General features: G+C 41.7%; 1 protein-coding gene across 3 annotated transcripts in view; it reads right to left on the reverse strand.

Annotated features, from left to right (window-relative positions):
- The window catches only part of IQGAP2 (IQ motif containing GTPase activating protein 2), a 235,731-nt gene that overhangs the window by 80,050 nt on the left and 139,121 nt on the right, over nucleotides 1–16,560 (reverse strand). For 2 of the 3 annotated variants that reach the window (XM_084833431.1, XM_084833430.1), the window contains exons 8-13: nucleotides 13,840–14,018; nucleotides 11,789–11,876; nucleotides 8,842–9,005; nucleotides 6,586–6,746; nucleotides 6,183–6,307; nucleotides 4,727–4,890 (exon numbers count right to left, since the gene is read on the reverse strand). In XM_084833431.1, coding sequence (XP_084689557.1) covers nucleotides 4,727–4,890; nucleotides 6,183–6,307; nucleotides 6,586–6,746; nucleotides 8,842–9,005; nucleotides 11,789–11,876; nucleotides 13,840–14,018 — 881 coding nt within the window. Of the gene's footprint in view, nucleotides 1–4,726; nucleotides 4,891–6,182; nucleotides 6,308–6,585; nucleotides 6,747–8,841; nucleotides 9,006–10,507; nucleotides 10,596–11,096; nucleotides 11,261–11,788; nucleotides 11,877–13,839; nucleotides 14,019–16,560 lie in introns of all 3 variants that reach the window. The other variant, XM_084833429.1, reaches the window with a different exon arrangement.

Consider the following 16,560-nt stretch of genomic DNA (forward strand, 5'->3'; position numbering starts at 1 on the left):
CCACAGGACTTCCATCTTGCCAGGATTCAGCTTCAGTTTATTGGCCCTCATCCAGCCCATTACTGAGTCTAGGCACTGATTCAGGACTCGCACAGCCTCTCATGATTCAGATGTCACAGGGAGATAGCATACTGATGGCATTTAGCTCCAAATCCCCTAATGACCACTCCCAACGGCTTCATATAGATGTTAAGCAACATTGGGGACAAGGTAGTACCCTGCACGACCCCATAGCTCAATTGCCAAGGGGCTGAGAAGTCACCCAACGTTACTTTCTGAAATTGGCCCCGTACGTAGGACTGGACCCCTGTAGCACAGTGCCTCCAATTCCCATCCCACAAAATTGATCCAGGAGGATACCATGGTCAATGGCATCAAAAGCCCATGAAAGATTGAGTAGAATTAACAAGGTTGCACTCCCCCTGTCCCTCTCTCAATAAAGGTTATCCATCAGTGCGACCAAGGCTGATGCAGTCCCGTAACCAGGACGGAACCCAGATTGAAATGGGTCATGACTTAATAGTGGACGAGGTGGCCAATCTGGCATGGATAGCCAAGACCTGGGGTGGGTGAGCGGGAAGGAGTCAGTCTCCCAGCTTTTACCACCAGGGTACTTGGTCCAGCATCAGGGAAAGCTTGAGGGCTGGGGAGGGGGTGTTGCTGTGGTCTATAGGAATTCCATCTCCCTCTGCAGGCTCCCTGTCCATGTGACTACTGGTCTGGAGTGTTTGCATCTTGTGTTGGGTCAGTGGGACTTATTAGGGTTTCTGTTGGTGTACCACCCACCCCACTGCTCAACAGGCTCCCTTGGTGAGCTGAGAGAGGTAGTCTTGGGTGTGCTGCTGAGATTCCCCAGACTGTTGGTTCTGGGGGATGTCAACATTCATGCTGAGGGCACCTCTTCTGGGGCGGCTCAAGATTTCATGGTCTCCATGACAGCCATAGGACTGACCCAACATGTCTTCAGCCCAACACATGTAGCAGGGCATACTCTAGACCTTGTTTTCTCAACTGGACATGGAGATGGTGATCTGAAGGTAGGAGTCTCTGCATCAGTCCCTCTGTCATGGTCAGATCATTTCTTGGTGAGGTTTAGACTTACAGCGGCTTTTCCCCTCTGCAAGGGGGGGGGGGCTATTAAGATGGTCCACCTCCAAGAGGCTAATGGATCCAGATGGTTTTCAAAGGGCTCTGGGGGGGCGGGATTCTGGCTGATATGGCTGGCATTCCTGTTGAAGCCCTGCTCAACCTGTGGAATGCAGAAATGACCCAGAAGTTGACACAATCGCTCCTGAGTGCCTTCTCCAGAGTAGAGCTCGTATGGCTCCATGGTATACCCCGGAGCTGAGAGTGATGAAACAAAATAGGAGATGGCTTGAGTGCAAGTGGAGAAAAACTCCTAGTGGATGCAGTCAAACTCTGGTGCATGCCTATGGCCAGGTATATTCAAAGGCAGTGAGAGTGGCAAGGAAAAAATATTTCACTGCCTCTATTCACTCTTCCATATGCCACCCAGCAGAGCTTTTTAGGGTTGTCCAGGGCCTATTACATTGTGCCCTAAGGACACTATGGAATCATCCGAGTCCCACTGTAATGCACTGGTTAGGCACTTCCAAGATAAAATCTCTTGCATCCAACAGGACTTAGACTCCAGTTTTACTGCTGGTGAATCAGGTGAGGTGTCCAGAGCAGAGCCTGGTCTGATTTTCTTGGATGAGTTTCAGTTGATACAGGTCGAGGACATTGACAAGGTGCTTGGACTGGATCATGCAACCACTTCCATATTGGATCCTTGCCCCTCTTGGCCTGTAAAAACCAGCAGGAAGGGAACAGCCGGCTGGCTAGGGAGGTGATTTAATGCCTCCTTAAGAATAAGAGTGGTCCCAGGCCGGCTGAAAGAGGCGGTGATGAGAGCACTCCTGAAGAAATCCTCCCTAGATCCAGAAAATCTTAATAATTACAGGCCAGTTGCAAATGTTCCATTCCTGGGCAAGGTCCTTGAGCAGGTGATTGTAAGCCAGCCCCAGACACTGTTGGATGAGACCAATTATCTGGATCCATTTCAGTTGGGTTCAGGCATGGGGTTTTGGCATGGAAACAGTCTTGGTCACCCTGTATGATGACCAGGGGGAGTGTGATCCTGTTGATTCTCCTTGATCTCTCAGCGGCTTTCAAAACCATCAACCATGGTACCCTTCTGGGATAACTCTCTGAGTTGGGAGTGGGAGGCACTGTATTGCAGTGCTTTCCCTCTTACTTGGAAGGTTGGGTCCATAAGATGGTGCTTGGGGAACATTGCTTGGCCCTGTGGATTCTTCAATATGGGGTTCCACGGGGGTCAGTTTTGTCCCCCATGCTTTTCAACATCGACATGAAACAATTGAGTATGGTCATCCAGGGTTTTGGAGTGCGTTGTCATCAGTATGCTGATGACACGCAGCTCTATTTCTCCTTTTCATCTTCTTCAGGTGAGGCTGTGGATGTGCTGAATCAGTGCCCGGCTGCGGCAATGGACTGGATGAGGCTCAATCCAGACAAGACTGAGATGCTGTTGGTGGGTGGTTCTGCTGACCAGATGGAGGGTGTTCAACCTGTTCTGGATGGGGTTGCACTCCTCCTGAAGGAGCAGGCATGTAGCTTGGGGGTCCTCCTGGAACCATCTTTGTCACTTGAGGCTTAAGTGGCCTCAGTGGCACAGAGTGCCTTCCACCAACTTCTGTGGGTGGCCCAGCTATGCCCCTATCTGGACAGGGATAACCTGGCTTCAGTTGTCTATGCTCTGGTAACCTCCAAGTTAGATTACTGCAATGTGCTCTATCTGAGGCTGCCTTTGAAGACAGTTCAGAAGCTGCAACTTGTGAAAAATGCAGCGGCCAGATTGATAACTGGGACTAGAACGTCTGCACATATAAGATCGACTCTGGTCCGCTTGCAATGAGGGAGAGGGCCTTTTCAGAGGTGGCACCCCATCTGCGGAATGAGCTTCCCAATAAGGTCCGCCTGGTGCCAACATTGTTATCATTTTGGCACCAGGTTAAGACCTAACTCTTTTCCCAGGCATTTGGCAGCACATGATGAGTTTTAATCGGTCTTGGATGTGTCTTTAGTTATGACTGACTGTTCAAAGTTGTTTTTAGTTATATGTTGTTTGTGTATATTGTCAGTAGGCTTTTATGTAAATGGCTTTTAAACTTTGTATATTGTATTTTATTGTTTTAACTTCTGTAAACTGCCCAGAGAGCTTCAGCTATGGGGTGATATAGAAATGTCAATAATAATAATAATAATAATAATAATAATAATAAGAAGGAGGAGGAGGAGGAGGAGGAGGAGGAGGAGGAGGAGGAGGAGGAGGAGGAGGAGGAGGAGGAGGAGGAGGTTTATATGGGGTTTTGGTATTATGTAAGTTTATTCAAATATAGGTAGTTAATAATTAATCTCTTAGCAGACAGATTAATTAACTAAAATTATTTACCCTATTAGCCATCCTAACATGTTTCTTTTTAAAAATTAAAAAGGCTAGAAACAGAACACAAACAAAGTGAGTAATATTCTATTGCATCTGTGCACAATAACCCAAAATGAGTGGAAATGCTCATTTCTGGAATGGGGCAGGTCAGTGAAGATCACAATATGGAGCTTTGCTAACCTGTCCTGATCTGGAAAAGAGCATTTCTACTTGTTTCTGGGGTTATTTCTAGAAGTGCCAGTATAGTTAAGAAGTTAAGAGATTATGAAGCATAAGAGATTATGCTTTGAAGACAAAATCTGATAACTAGGGAAGTCTACAGAGATAGGTTCAGTTCTTATGTGCTGCTTTTCATACACATACCATCCATGAAGGAAAAAGGACTGAAACTCACACACAGCTCTACATGAAAACTTCATCTTTTTTATTCATCGAAGGAAAGTGTGTGGGAAGCTCTTCATACATTACTTGCATTTTAAAACATTTCTGCAAGCTGTCCACCTAGACATTGTTTGGAAGAAGTGTCAATATTTCAGTTTGATAGTTTGGGGTCTGGAAAACCCATCTCCCCGAGTCCCAGAAAAAGAAGAAGCAAGCCACCAACTAAGCTAGCTATGGATATTTGAAATGTCTATGACAGAAAAAGTGAAGAGGACACTAATTTCAGGTTTGCACATAACGACTACTCATGGGTAGTCAGGACTGCAAGTGTGCATGCTGCCTCCTGACTGCTCACTGATTCCACTTTGTTTCCAATTTGGTAAACAACCCAGGAATGCCCCATCCCTGGATTATGCTCTGTGACGTCCAAATCCGACACTCTGGGTTGTAGAGACAGAAACAACTTAGAGTTTTACCCCAACAACAAACAATCCATGGGTCATTGTTATGTATGAACTGGGCCATAGTGAGCCAATAACCAGTATGGGAAAATGTTTTCATTCATAAGATAAATTATAATGGTAATGGTAAATGAGAGGGGCTGCAGCTCGGTGGCAGAGCACATGCTTGGTATGCAGAAGATCCCATGTTCAATCCCCAGCATCTCCAGGTAGGGCTAGGAAAGAATCCTGCCTGAAACCCTGGAGAGCTGCTGCCAGTCAGTGTCAGCAATACTGGGCTATATGGACCAAGGGTCTGAATCAGTATACGGCAGCTTCCTATGTTCTTATACCATGCACATAGGACAGGAGTTACAGGAAACTTTGGCATTTAATATTTTGCATAGCACGAAAATTGTATTAGATAAAACTCTACCTGACATTTGTGTATTTTTGCATTCTTCAGAACCTCTTGGTAGTGCCATGCATTTGCTTTCTTCACACCATGCAGTTTTGCTGTAGGAAGTAACAGTGCTTCTACCGTTTTTGTAGGATCTCCTCGATCAATGGCATCATTAATGTGACCAATTGCTACAATCCCTAAGCAAGAGATAATGAAGTTCAGAGTCAGTGGGCTACAAAGTGTGCACATAGGCAAACACATTAAGGCCAGAGCTGCCCCTACCATTATTAGGTGGAGTGAGATGGCTGCCTGAGGCAGCACATACATAAGAGGTGTTGGAGGACAGAGTAGTATGTGCACCACACAGCCTGCCATGTACCCCCTAAGTTAGCCTGCTGCCCTCTCATACAGTGGAGGCAGCCAGTGTTGAGGTAAGATTGAACTGTCAGTCTGGTCAGCTCCTATACATGAAATTGGGAGGGGGACATTTTGTCCTTCTCTTCAGCCCACAAAACATATTGGGCCAACCTGACCAAGGCCGTGCATCAATATGCAAGGCTGCTGTCTAAATAAGAGTTCTACTTTCTCATCTGGCTTTTTATTATTAAATAGAATTTTCCATTAAATAAAAATTTCCTTGTGTTTCAGAATGACCTGCTGAAAGAAGAAACTGTCAGTTATTTGGTAACCCCTAAGCAGCTTTTCTTATACTGTCAGGTAGGAACACAGGAGAAGACATGGGTGAAACACACTAGAAAATGCCAATTAGATTCCCATGCTCTGGGATTGCATCTCCAGATATTTGTGGAACATTCTGTTTTCCATCTGAGTTCTGCCATTTGCTCCTTAGCAATACCCCAGCAACAGATGAGCCATGCTGAGCCTACACAGAGGTCTTTAGTGCTAGCATAGTTCATGCTTTCATTGGCCAGGGCAGATGTTCGAGTCCTTTGTAAAAACACAGTTTAGACTGGCTGTTGCTGATTAACAGAGAAAGACCTGCTGATACCCACTGGAAGCACTCCAAGTCTCCCAATAATTCTGTTTTGGACAACTGTACATGGAAGCTATGCTGCACTCTCTCTAACCTCATGAAGCCTCTCTTGTCTTTCCAGGCTGTTTTCCAAACAGAGTTGTGGGGAGGGGGCAGAGATGGATCTTCCCCATTTCAGCGGGTAATATGGGTTACTCTGCGGCCACTACATTGTAAAACCTTTAACATTCAGCTCTCTGTTGATCAATTGTGCTTCAAATTTGCAATCTCAGCAGCCTGGAATGTTTTTGAATGAATGAATTATATGAATAAATGAACACAATTTAATAGACATTTATCGGTACTCCACTGCACTGGCACATTTCTATACATGTTTAGACAGAAAAAAGTCCTACAACTTCCAGCATTTTCCAGCCAGCATTTTCTGGTAAACATGCATAGGATTGTGCCCTACATTTGTAAACAAAGCCTTAGACAGAACAGCAGAACACTTACTATCATTTTCCTCTTGAATTTGTGTATTAACCATGTCGATACAGTTCTGGATATCATTCCAGCTTAAATATTCTTGTCCTTGAGATGAAGCTTCTAACTTAATAGACATCAGGGTGTCGGCATAACTGTAGGAAGATAATTATAAATCAATCACTATATGTATTGCAAAAGCACTTATGGATCCAGTACTATATTTCTTAAAAGGAGACTGCCATAGCTTCATACATAGTGGGACACACCTAATATAAATAGGTGGAAATATTTAAACGTGCATACCCCAAGTATGCAAGCAGTAGTTGACATGCATCTAGGATTCCTGTAATTTCCTACACAGTAAGTATCCTGTAACATGTAAGTAGCCCTCCCAGTCTTATAGAAATGAATCTAGAATGGAAGATGTTACCGTTGCAAGTTCTCTTCTTCCAGGTTATTAAAGCCAATGGATGGGTTGCTGAGATGTGTCTTTATTGCCACTATGTTCTTGCTTTCCAAAGCCTGGTTTAGCAGCACTACTGCTGATAGCATTTCAACAGCAATAGACAGTTCATCATGAGCCAAGAAGTTCTGAGGGAATATTATATTATTATTATTAGTAGTAGTAGTAGTAGTAGTAGTATAATATTCTGCCTTTTTTCCTCTTGCAAGGAACCCAAGGCGGCTTACATGGTTCTCCTCTCCATTTCATCCTCACAACAACCCTGTGAGGTAGGTTAGGCTGAGAATCAGTGATTGGCCCAAAGTCACCCAGAAAGCTTCATGGCCAAGTCAGGACTAGAACCTGGATCTCCCAAGTCCCAGTCCAACATGCTAACCACTACACTACACTGGCTCTCTGATCATATTCTGATCAGCATAGAAACCAAGCCAACATGTAAAAAAGGACCTGCAGATTACCTTTAAAAATTAAGACTCCAAAAGGTTAGAAAATTCACTCGTTATATCAGAAGTTAGTCCTAATTAGAGTAGACACATAGAAATGAATGGGACTTAAGTTAGACTAACATGGAATACAACTCTTAAGTAGCTGATGAAGGAAGGATGATGAACTTACATATATTTGCCTGGGTCACATGACACAACACTAACCCATCATTTATTTAAACCACGGTTTGTTGCCCTACCCAGGGTGACCTGGTTCACATGTCAACCAGGAGTATGGGTTGCATATCAGGTTAGTATGGGTTGTTATTGAATCATGGGCTGTCGTTACTTGCGAACCCTGGTATATGGTTTATCAATGGTTTCTAAACCACAAACAACCCAGAATTCACAACACAACAACAAACCACAGATTCTCTTCTGGGGTTAGCTGTGGCTAACAACCCATGGTACAGGGTTTGCACAAAATGACAACCCATGATTCAAGAAACCATGGTTAACCATGATTTGTCATTACATGTGAACCAGGTCATTGTCATGATATCTCATACACTTCCATATTGATAAGGAAAAAGGTTATTTATTTAGTTCGATACAGAATTGACTAAAGCAAAGTTTTCGCAGGCAATATTTTTTCTCCTCACCACACTGCCCTCTTTGTTTCTTCCCTTTGTTTTTGCCCTTCCTCTCCTTGCTAATTTTGTCAGGCAGATTAGAGAGTAGCCCCTTTGGAGTGAGGACCACTTTGAAAATGCTCTGCTTTCTCCCAGCTGATTCATGTACCAGCAGCAATTAAGATATCTGACTACAGAGCCCACTGGGTGAAGCTGCCAGAGCATCTGGTAGAAGACACTCTCATATCACAATCAGAGGGCAAAATCAGATATGGAAGCAGCAGCAGCCCTGATGAGATATCAGTGCCAGGAAATCGGCGTGTTTTGTGAGTGGCAAAATCAGTAGCAGATCTGACAAGCTATCAGAGGCAGGGAAAGGTTTTCTTTTGGTGGTAAAGACGGCTGTAGGCACCCTGATGAGCTACTGCTGGGACAGGGGAAGTTTTTCCCTTTTAGTAAAAATGGCAGCAAAACTTGGCAGCGGGGGAATATTGGGATGTGACAACTAGGCACTCAGAGGGCTGCAGGTACCCCCATGGGGTACATGCCCACCTGTGGTTTAGGAAGTTTTTCTCCAGCTGAATTGGAGGATAGGCCCATTTCCCCTCCCTCTCCCCTCATTTCTATGGAAGTGCAGCCACTAGTCAAGTTAGCCATGCAGGACCATAAAAATGGGGTAACAATTGTGAATTAAAGCCTGCCAAAAGCATAGAACTCTGAAGGTAAGGTTACATACACTGAAAAATAAAACAAATCCATTTCTAACTGCAAGTATTAGACTTCTCTACTATTCTTTCACGATTCACATTTTTATAAACTGTGTCCTCTGACCCCTATGATGGGGGAGATATAATAATGGATATCAGCTATCAATTATCTTGGTTCTTTAAAAAAAGGGGGAGGGGTTGTCTCTCATTTCCATAATGGGGAAGACACATCTATATAAATGCTAATCCCAAAGAATCAGGAATTCCTAATATTTGTGGTTAGAAGTCTCTGCAGAAAACGCATGTGTAAAACTCACCTGGCATCATAAGGAAATATTTATGTAATACAACTAGCAGCAATTTAGAACAGGTAGACTCTCAGGTAACCTGAAATGGTAAGACATGGCTATTCCTTAATTATGCAGCTTCAAGGAGATATTCAGCTGGTTTCCATCTTACCACAGCATTCTGCTGCTGAAGATTGAAGAGTTCAGTCTGATAGACAGAAGCAGCAGATGGGTAAACATCAGGAAGCTGAGCCTCAGGTTTCATCAGAGCAGCAATGGTCTTATTTGGATCACAGTTACGGATTGCAGTATTGATACTGTCAACTGCAATAAGTTCTATGGGCAAGACGAAAAACAGCAGAAGTCCTTGTTACATTTGCTCCATTTAATGCTATGTACCTCATACCCCTAGTGATACTATTGTCAAAGTAAACTTCTCAGGGGCAGAAGGAATGTATGAGTAGGCAGATACAACCAGAGAGACAGGACATGGACATCCCTTCATTTGAACACTGGAGCTTCTGCATGCTTTCAAAGCCACATTCAATATAAGGGCTAGAAAATTTGCTTTGCTTTTCTCCCCCAAGTGAAAAAAATATTCTTATTATCCTATGCCAGAAAGTACCCTCGGACTGGAAGTCAGTGATATTACAAAACTGTTCCAATGCATATACGGACTTGTACCAGACACTGAAATAAATGGGAACCCTTGTGTTGAGGCTCCACAAGGACCCTCTGGATCACTTGATCAGGGCCACTTGATCTTGATACTATATGTTTAGAGTGAACAGCAGCAACACTTAATTGAGTGGCTTCCTTTATAGCCAATGCTTTCAAAAATATTCCAAATAGTGAATGATATACATTTCAAAATTGCATAAGTTGGAAGAAACTGAAAACAGAGGGCTTGATATATATATGCGAGCAACACAATCAAAACATACACTGTCCCCATGCTGTATTTTCTGGGTAAACATAGCACACAAAGAGCTGTTAGAAGGATAAATCCAAGTGAAATGATAGAGAGGATAAATTGCCATTAAGCCAAGCCACAGAAAGCATGAAATGAAAGTGTGTTTCAAGCCTAACATTTCAGAAGACGAGTGCTAACATTTCAGAAGACGAGTGCTAACATTTCAGGAATCAAAGAAAAGCAACTGACAGAAATGCAGCTGCAAATTTAGAACCCCCTTAAATATAGCTCTTTTTATTTGAAACAATACCTTAAAACACGAATAGTGCATATTAGCTATTTAATAATGTTTTTGTCAATACTAGGAGCACATGACCTTTCAAAATTCTGTTTGTTGCTATACTAAAGTGCAAAGGATAAAGAGCCACATACAATATACCTTTTCACCCAGGCCTTCCCTGGGCTGTAGCTGCTGCTGAGTTTTTCTTTGTTTTATGTGGTACTTTTAAACTTTTAAAAGTTTTATATAGTGTTTTGTGATGTTGTATTTTATGGTTTAAATTGCTGTGAACTGCCCAGAGAGCCTCAGCTATTGGGCAGTATAGAAATGTAATTAATAAATAAATAAATAAATAAATAAGTGGTTTTGATATCCCCAAAATATCCAGGCCTAATCAAATTTCATTTTGAAGACTATATAGTGTATTAACACATTGTCTGAATCTGAATAAGAATGCAATCTTAGAAAAAGGAAACATTGAATTGATTAGTGACTTTGCAATGGTGACACCAAAACAAAAGTGACAAAACGAGGCACCGTGCAGGTAACTTAAAGTGAAACATGATTCTAGGAATGGTTATAACTGCTCAGCCTTAAATTTAACCATATGGTGAAGCTACAAGTGAAAATTAACAATTTACTCACTAAATTTGTGAGAGCCTGCTTCCTCATTGGCAACACTAACATCATTCTGTATCTCACTTTTGTTGAGCAAAATTGGAACCCCTGCTATCTAACAGATTAGGAAAAAAAGACATTTCATTGTAAATTATATATATATATTTAATTAAGGGGCAAATGAATAATTTGTACGATGGCAGACTTGGAACTGCTGGCTGAAAACCAGCTTCAAGGTCACCATAAAAAATGTGTCATTTCCTATAGAAAAACGTGTTTCCACTTTTAACAAGTATATTCACTTTCATTATGCAAAAGTACACAAATATTTATTTGGACAGATAGCTCTGTAGGCTTCCAATGATTTAATTTTTCAGACTAGGATTTAATATATTGTTCTATTATGCTTTTAGATGGTTTAGCAATTACTTATATGATATCTCCCAGTTAATCAATCTAAAAAGTACATTGTGCATTGCCATAGAATATATAAACATGTTTTGCAAGCCTGTCTACACTATTCATAAGGGGGCCATAGATCATGTTGAAATCATATATTAAAATTAAAGAGGTTAGGCAAACTAAGGTGTCACGCTAGCATGTTACATTCAGTTACCTGCGTTCTCTGCCCTTTAGAGTCAAATAACTGTGCTAGGTACCATGAGGAATTTTGCGGCAGAACTTCAAGCAGGCTCAGAGCAGGGCTGTTCAAGCCTACCATCAGTGCCACTTCATCTTGTATGCCAATAGCCTCGTTCACTTGGGCTAAAGCTATGTGAACTGAAAGGAAAACAATGCTTTCAGAGAGCAAAATATTCTGAGTGCGTTTCTTTCTTTCTTTCTTTTTCTCTTTCTTTCTTTCCTTCTTTTATCCACTTCACACACAATTTTTCAAGCAAACTTGCACCAAATCCTTCTGGATAAGCATGCAAGGACACATCTGAATGGAGTCTAAGGGCCGGGGACTGAAATGCAACATGTAAGAGGGGTCAAAATTTACAGTATTTTGCAGCCAGCAGAAGAGGGGAAAGAGCCAGTAAAGTAGATCTGAATCAATTAATGGGTCTGCTGTTATCAAGAATGCAAAAAGCCTAAGAAGAACATACCCAAGTTTAGAAATACAACAGCAAGACATCTGCCAGAGAATTCCACATAACCGCTGAAGCATTAAAATATGCCTGTTTTAAAAATCAGAGTACTGTGGAAGCATAATTGAATATACTGATACTTTCCATGTAGAATTAATCCTGAATATAAAACTCGCAAGTTTCAGGAACCGTCAGGTTCAAAAGAGTGACTATTACTCACTGTTGACCTTGTTGAGGTTTCCCTGGATCTCAGCTTGTGTCAGCAACTCTTCATACACATCTCTTTCCTCTTCCAAAATTGAGCCATTCTGAAAACAACAATACTATCATTGAACAAAAGGCAGGTTCTTTCCAAGGTTGCATTGCTGATTTCAAGGTGAGGCTGATGTTTGCGTGCACACATGTACAAACAGAAATGTCAGTAAGGAAAGCAAGTTCTTGGGGAGAAATACCCATTCTTGATACTAGCATGTTGTCTGGACACAGCCAGCATTGCTTGTTCACCATGCTTATTTTCTCGAACAAGCCACCTTGAGAACCCATGCTTTGTTGTTGGGTTGTTCAGGGTGGTTAACAAGCTACACTGCATGGTTAACAAGCCACCCTGGCCACATTCCAACAACACGATAACCCACCCTGTGGAAAACATGCTGCGTTCAGACAACACACTAACCCACAGTTCAACAAACAACCCACGGTTCAAAACAACCCACACTCAACCACTGAGTGTGGGTTAGCATACTGTGCGAACAGCTGCAAAGTTAAATTGCAAAAAAGCAGTTTAATTCCATTTGTTGTCTTTTTTAAAATCCCTATTATAAACAACAGCACTATCACCCACAGAAGACAAAGTAACATGTTTTTTTATTATTATTTTTAAAGGAAGGGATTTGCATGCTTTGGCAAGCTTACTTACCATATTTATAACAGTAATCATTCACTGTATTGTACCAGGGAACTTATCAGAGACATAAGTGAGGAATAATCATATATGGGTTGAACAATGGGGTAAGAGGCACAATACACCACCCTAGAAATGACACAGTTGTGTCTTTGTTAAATCCCAGATTCTCAAGGCTCATGGAAAGTAAACTGGGAAGACTCCAACCTCCTTGCCAGAACCAGGAATTGCCAAGGCTATCCATGTCAAATTAGTATGCATCTCAACTCTGCTGATGCTCTGGATAAGACTTCAAAAGTTCAATCATTTCTCTTTTTACATTATTTATTGAACATCTGCTTATTGGGGAATGCTGACAGGATTATTGTCATAAAATTATTTAAATGAATTCAAAAGGAGATTTTCATTAACAAAAGCTTTGCTAGTAACAATCACTTTGGCACTACGAAGTTTCACTAGCCTGGAGATTTCGAACTGTCATATAAATGCAAAATGGCATTTTGATTATTCTATGGTAGCTCACATTCAATTTAGGAAAATATAATAACAAATTTTGCATTGTACATGTATGCATTTGTTTTAGAACCAGAAGAGGTTGATTGTGTTTGTTTGTGAATAATGGAGTATACAAACAAATAATAATTCATTTCCAAGATGGTCATGAACAGAGAACAAACATAGCAACTCATATTAGAAGGCCTTCAATAAATTCAAGATATCTGTCATTGGCTGAGTTCAGACAACATGATAACCTGCACTCAAGGGTTGAGGTGGGTTGAGGCTGAACCATGGGTTGTTGCTGAAATGTGGATTATCATATTGTCTGAACCCTGCTGCGCTAACAAACCATGGTTTGTTAACCACGAACAACCCATGAAGATTACCTAGGGAGGTGGTGGGCTCTCCCACACTGGAGGCCTTCAAGACGAGGCTGGACAGCCATCTGTCAGGGATGCTCTGACTTGGATTCCTGCATTGAGCAGGGGGTTGGACTCGATGGCCTTGTAGGCCCCTTCCAACCCTACTATTCTATGATTCTATGATTCTAAGAGAACTTATGGTTTGTTGTTGGGTTATGAATTTTGGGTTGTTCATGGTTAACAAACCATAGTTTGTTAGTGTGGCTGGGTTCAGACAACACGATAACCCATGTTTCAACAACAACCCAAGGTTCAACAACCCACACTCAACCCTTGATTGTGGGTTATCGTGTTGTCTGAATCCAGCCATTTTGTGTCATTTGGCTGGATCTGTATAGTAATGATGCTCAGACAAATATGAACCTCTGTCTTACTTTTAAGGGTAAAAACATTTATCTGTAATTACATTCATATCTGTAGTTAGTTACACAGAAAGATCAAATTGTATACCTTCAGTCTTGCATTCTCTTCTTTTCTCTTTTTAGCTTCCGAAAGTTCCTTCTGATATGCATGGGCAAGATCATCATCCACATTGACTAACATGGCATTGGGATTTTTCAGCGTTTTGATAGTTTGATCTGCAACTCCCTTTTCAATAGCTTCATTAATTGCAATTACTGCAGCATGCACTGAAAACAATAAGAATCTAGTATTTAAAAATAGGAGATGCTTGCTATAATTAATTTTAATTTAGAATTAATTTCCCTAGATCTTTGCTCCCTAAGCAAACAAATGAATAGTCACCAAATAGTTTACAAATACCATTAACATTCACAAATGTGGAAAATACTGAATTTAGATGTTTTACATAGTAGGACTCTTACACTGGAGGAAGAGGATTTTATATCAGCTGAAGCTAGGACTTTATTCTCTGAACGTTCATCCCTTCCATCTATTAGGTAAAGCTATCCTATTTGGCTTCTACTGATTTTTTTTTATATACCTAGTATAGCATCTAACATTATTGCTAGCTTTGTCTGCCTAGTTTCTCTCTACTTCCATTTTCCACTGATCAAGTAACCTGTATACTTTGCCAAGGATGGATACAGTTCTGAGTAACAGCTGGATCTTTTATTTCCAAAAATGGGTGTCAATCATTGTTCCTTGTTCCCAGGGTCCTAGGGGCAGCTCTAGGTGAAACCTGAAACTATCACATCACCTGGTAGAGCCCAATTTGGATGTATGCTGTCAGGACTGGACTTCCCAGAGATGAAGCCCAAACCATGTACTGCCATAATTCCAGTCAACAGGTTTATGCCTTTACGGCCTGGGTAAAGATCCACAGATAACGGTTCTCAACAAAGAGTTAAACCAGGTTCAGTTCATTAACAGCAAAACCAAACCCCATGCAGTCCTGCACCAGGCTGGTAGAATAAATCCCAATACGTTCATGTAGTCCAGTCAACATAGGGAAGCTTTGCAGGTTATCCAAGTGTTGCCTCTAGCAAAGACTACTGCTAAAGGCTCTGGCTGAAATACAGGGGAGCAGCCACTAAGGATCAGTACTGGACATTCAATCCTGGCAGGGAAACCTGCCTCTTAGGCGATTGCTGCACCTCAGGGGATGCCTCTGCTCTGCCCTCTTTAATTGACACTGCTGTTCCTCTGAACCACCCTCTCCTGGGGGACCTCCTGCTGCTGCCCTGTTCCCATGGAAGGCTCCCCTGGTCAAGAAGCAGGGGCCTCCATCAAGGTCAGGCCTCTCGGCTGTGGACATAGACGGGCCATATCAGTGTCCTGCTTCTCTCTCATTCCCCGCTGGCAAGCCAGTGGGAGACCTGGTAGCACTGAGTTCTCAGGCTCCTGGCTTCCCATGGCTGGGCCTGGTTCTGCAGAGTCTCCTTCTGGCTCAGATTCAGAGTCTATAGCTTCCTCCAGACTGCAAACCCTCCTCCAAGCCTTACATGGTCTACCTTAGGGAGCACCTTCTCCCCTATGCCCCAATCCACCACCTAAGGTCCTCTGAGGGCTATCTGCTGTGGCTGCCTAACGTGAGATTAGCAGCCACATGCAAGAGGACCTTTTCCTTTGCTGCTCCTCAGTTGTGGAATGACCTGCCAGTTGAAATGCACCTGCTGACCTTTTTTAAGGTCTTTAAATTAAAGACTCTATTGTTCCGGCAGGCCTTCCCTTTTTAGAACTCTTGTTCCTTTTGCTGGCTCTTGTATACTGTTTTTAAGCTGTCTTGTTTTTATTGTTGAATTTTTTGTTAAACTGTTTTTAAGTTCAAAGTTGTTTTTCGTTATATGTTGTTTGTGTATACTGTCTGTCTGCTTTTATGTAAATGGATTTAAAACATAGTATATTGTATTTTAATATTATAATTTTGTAAACTGCCCAGAGAGCTTCGGCTATGAGGCAATATAGAAATGTAATAAATAAATAAATACATAAAATCTTAAGATTCTGATGAAGACATCATTACTTCAACATCAAGTTAGCCTCCCCATCACACTTTCTGCCATTCCTCCTCCCTCCAGACCTGCTTTTTGTAACATTTTTCCTGGTGAAGAGATCAGGATATCTCAAAAGCCTGCACAGGTTTTGGTGACATTGAGTGAGCCTAATGAAGATATTCTATGAATATGGATTTTGGCATTTTTCTTATGGCCAACACAGATACCTTTGCTTTTAAAGTTTTTACTGTTTGACTTGTGTAAAACTTTTAGCAATGGTACAACTTTGTACAAAAGGGGCAGCAAGCAGAAAGGCTTCATAAAACCACAGTAATCTTTATTTGGACATATCCTTGATTTTAGCGGTACTTACTTTCAATAAATGTGCTTGAGACTGTGGCCTAACAGTATAATCCAATGCATATCTACTCAGAAATAAGTAGGAGAACCTAAAGTGTTACCTAAAGATTATTTTAAAGGAAATTATAGAATACACACCAAGCATCACAACTGTGTGCTCACTTCCTTGTCCATACCAATAAATCCTGACCCAACCAATATCATTCTCTTATTACATTCAATAGCACTGCTTCTCTCCCTGCAAAAAGGTTACTCATGACTTTTTTGACTTCCTGAGAAATAGCCAAGTTCTATTCTGTTTTTCTTCATTACCATGTTTCTATAATGTGATTACCTGACAGGTGCCAAAGCTTGTTTAGGGCACAATCCTTTGCATGTTCAGACAGAAAAAACTCTTATCCCTCCCTGCATTTCT

The sequence above is a fragment of the Heloderma suspectum genome, chromosome 2, assembly GCF_057233095.1.
Source record: "Heloderma suspectum isolate Gila_16-S chromosome 2, 16-S_ref, whole genome shotgun sequence".
Lineage (NCBI taxonomy): Eukaryota > Metazoa > Chordata > Lepidosauria > Squamata > Helodermatidae > Heloderma > Heloderma suspectum.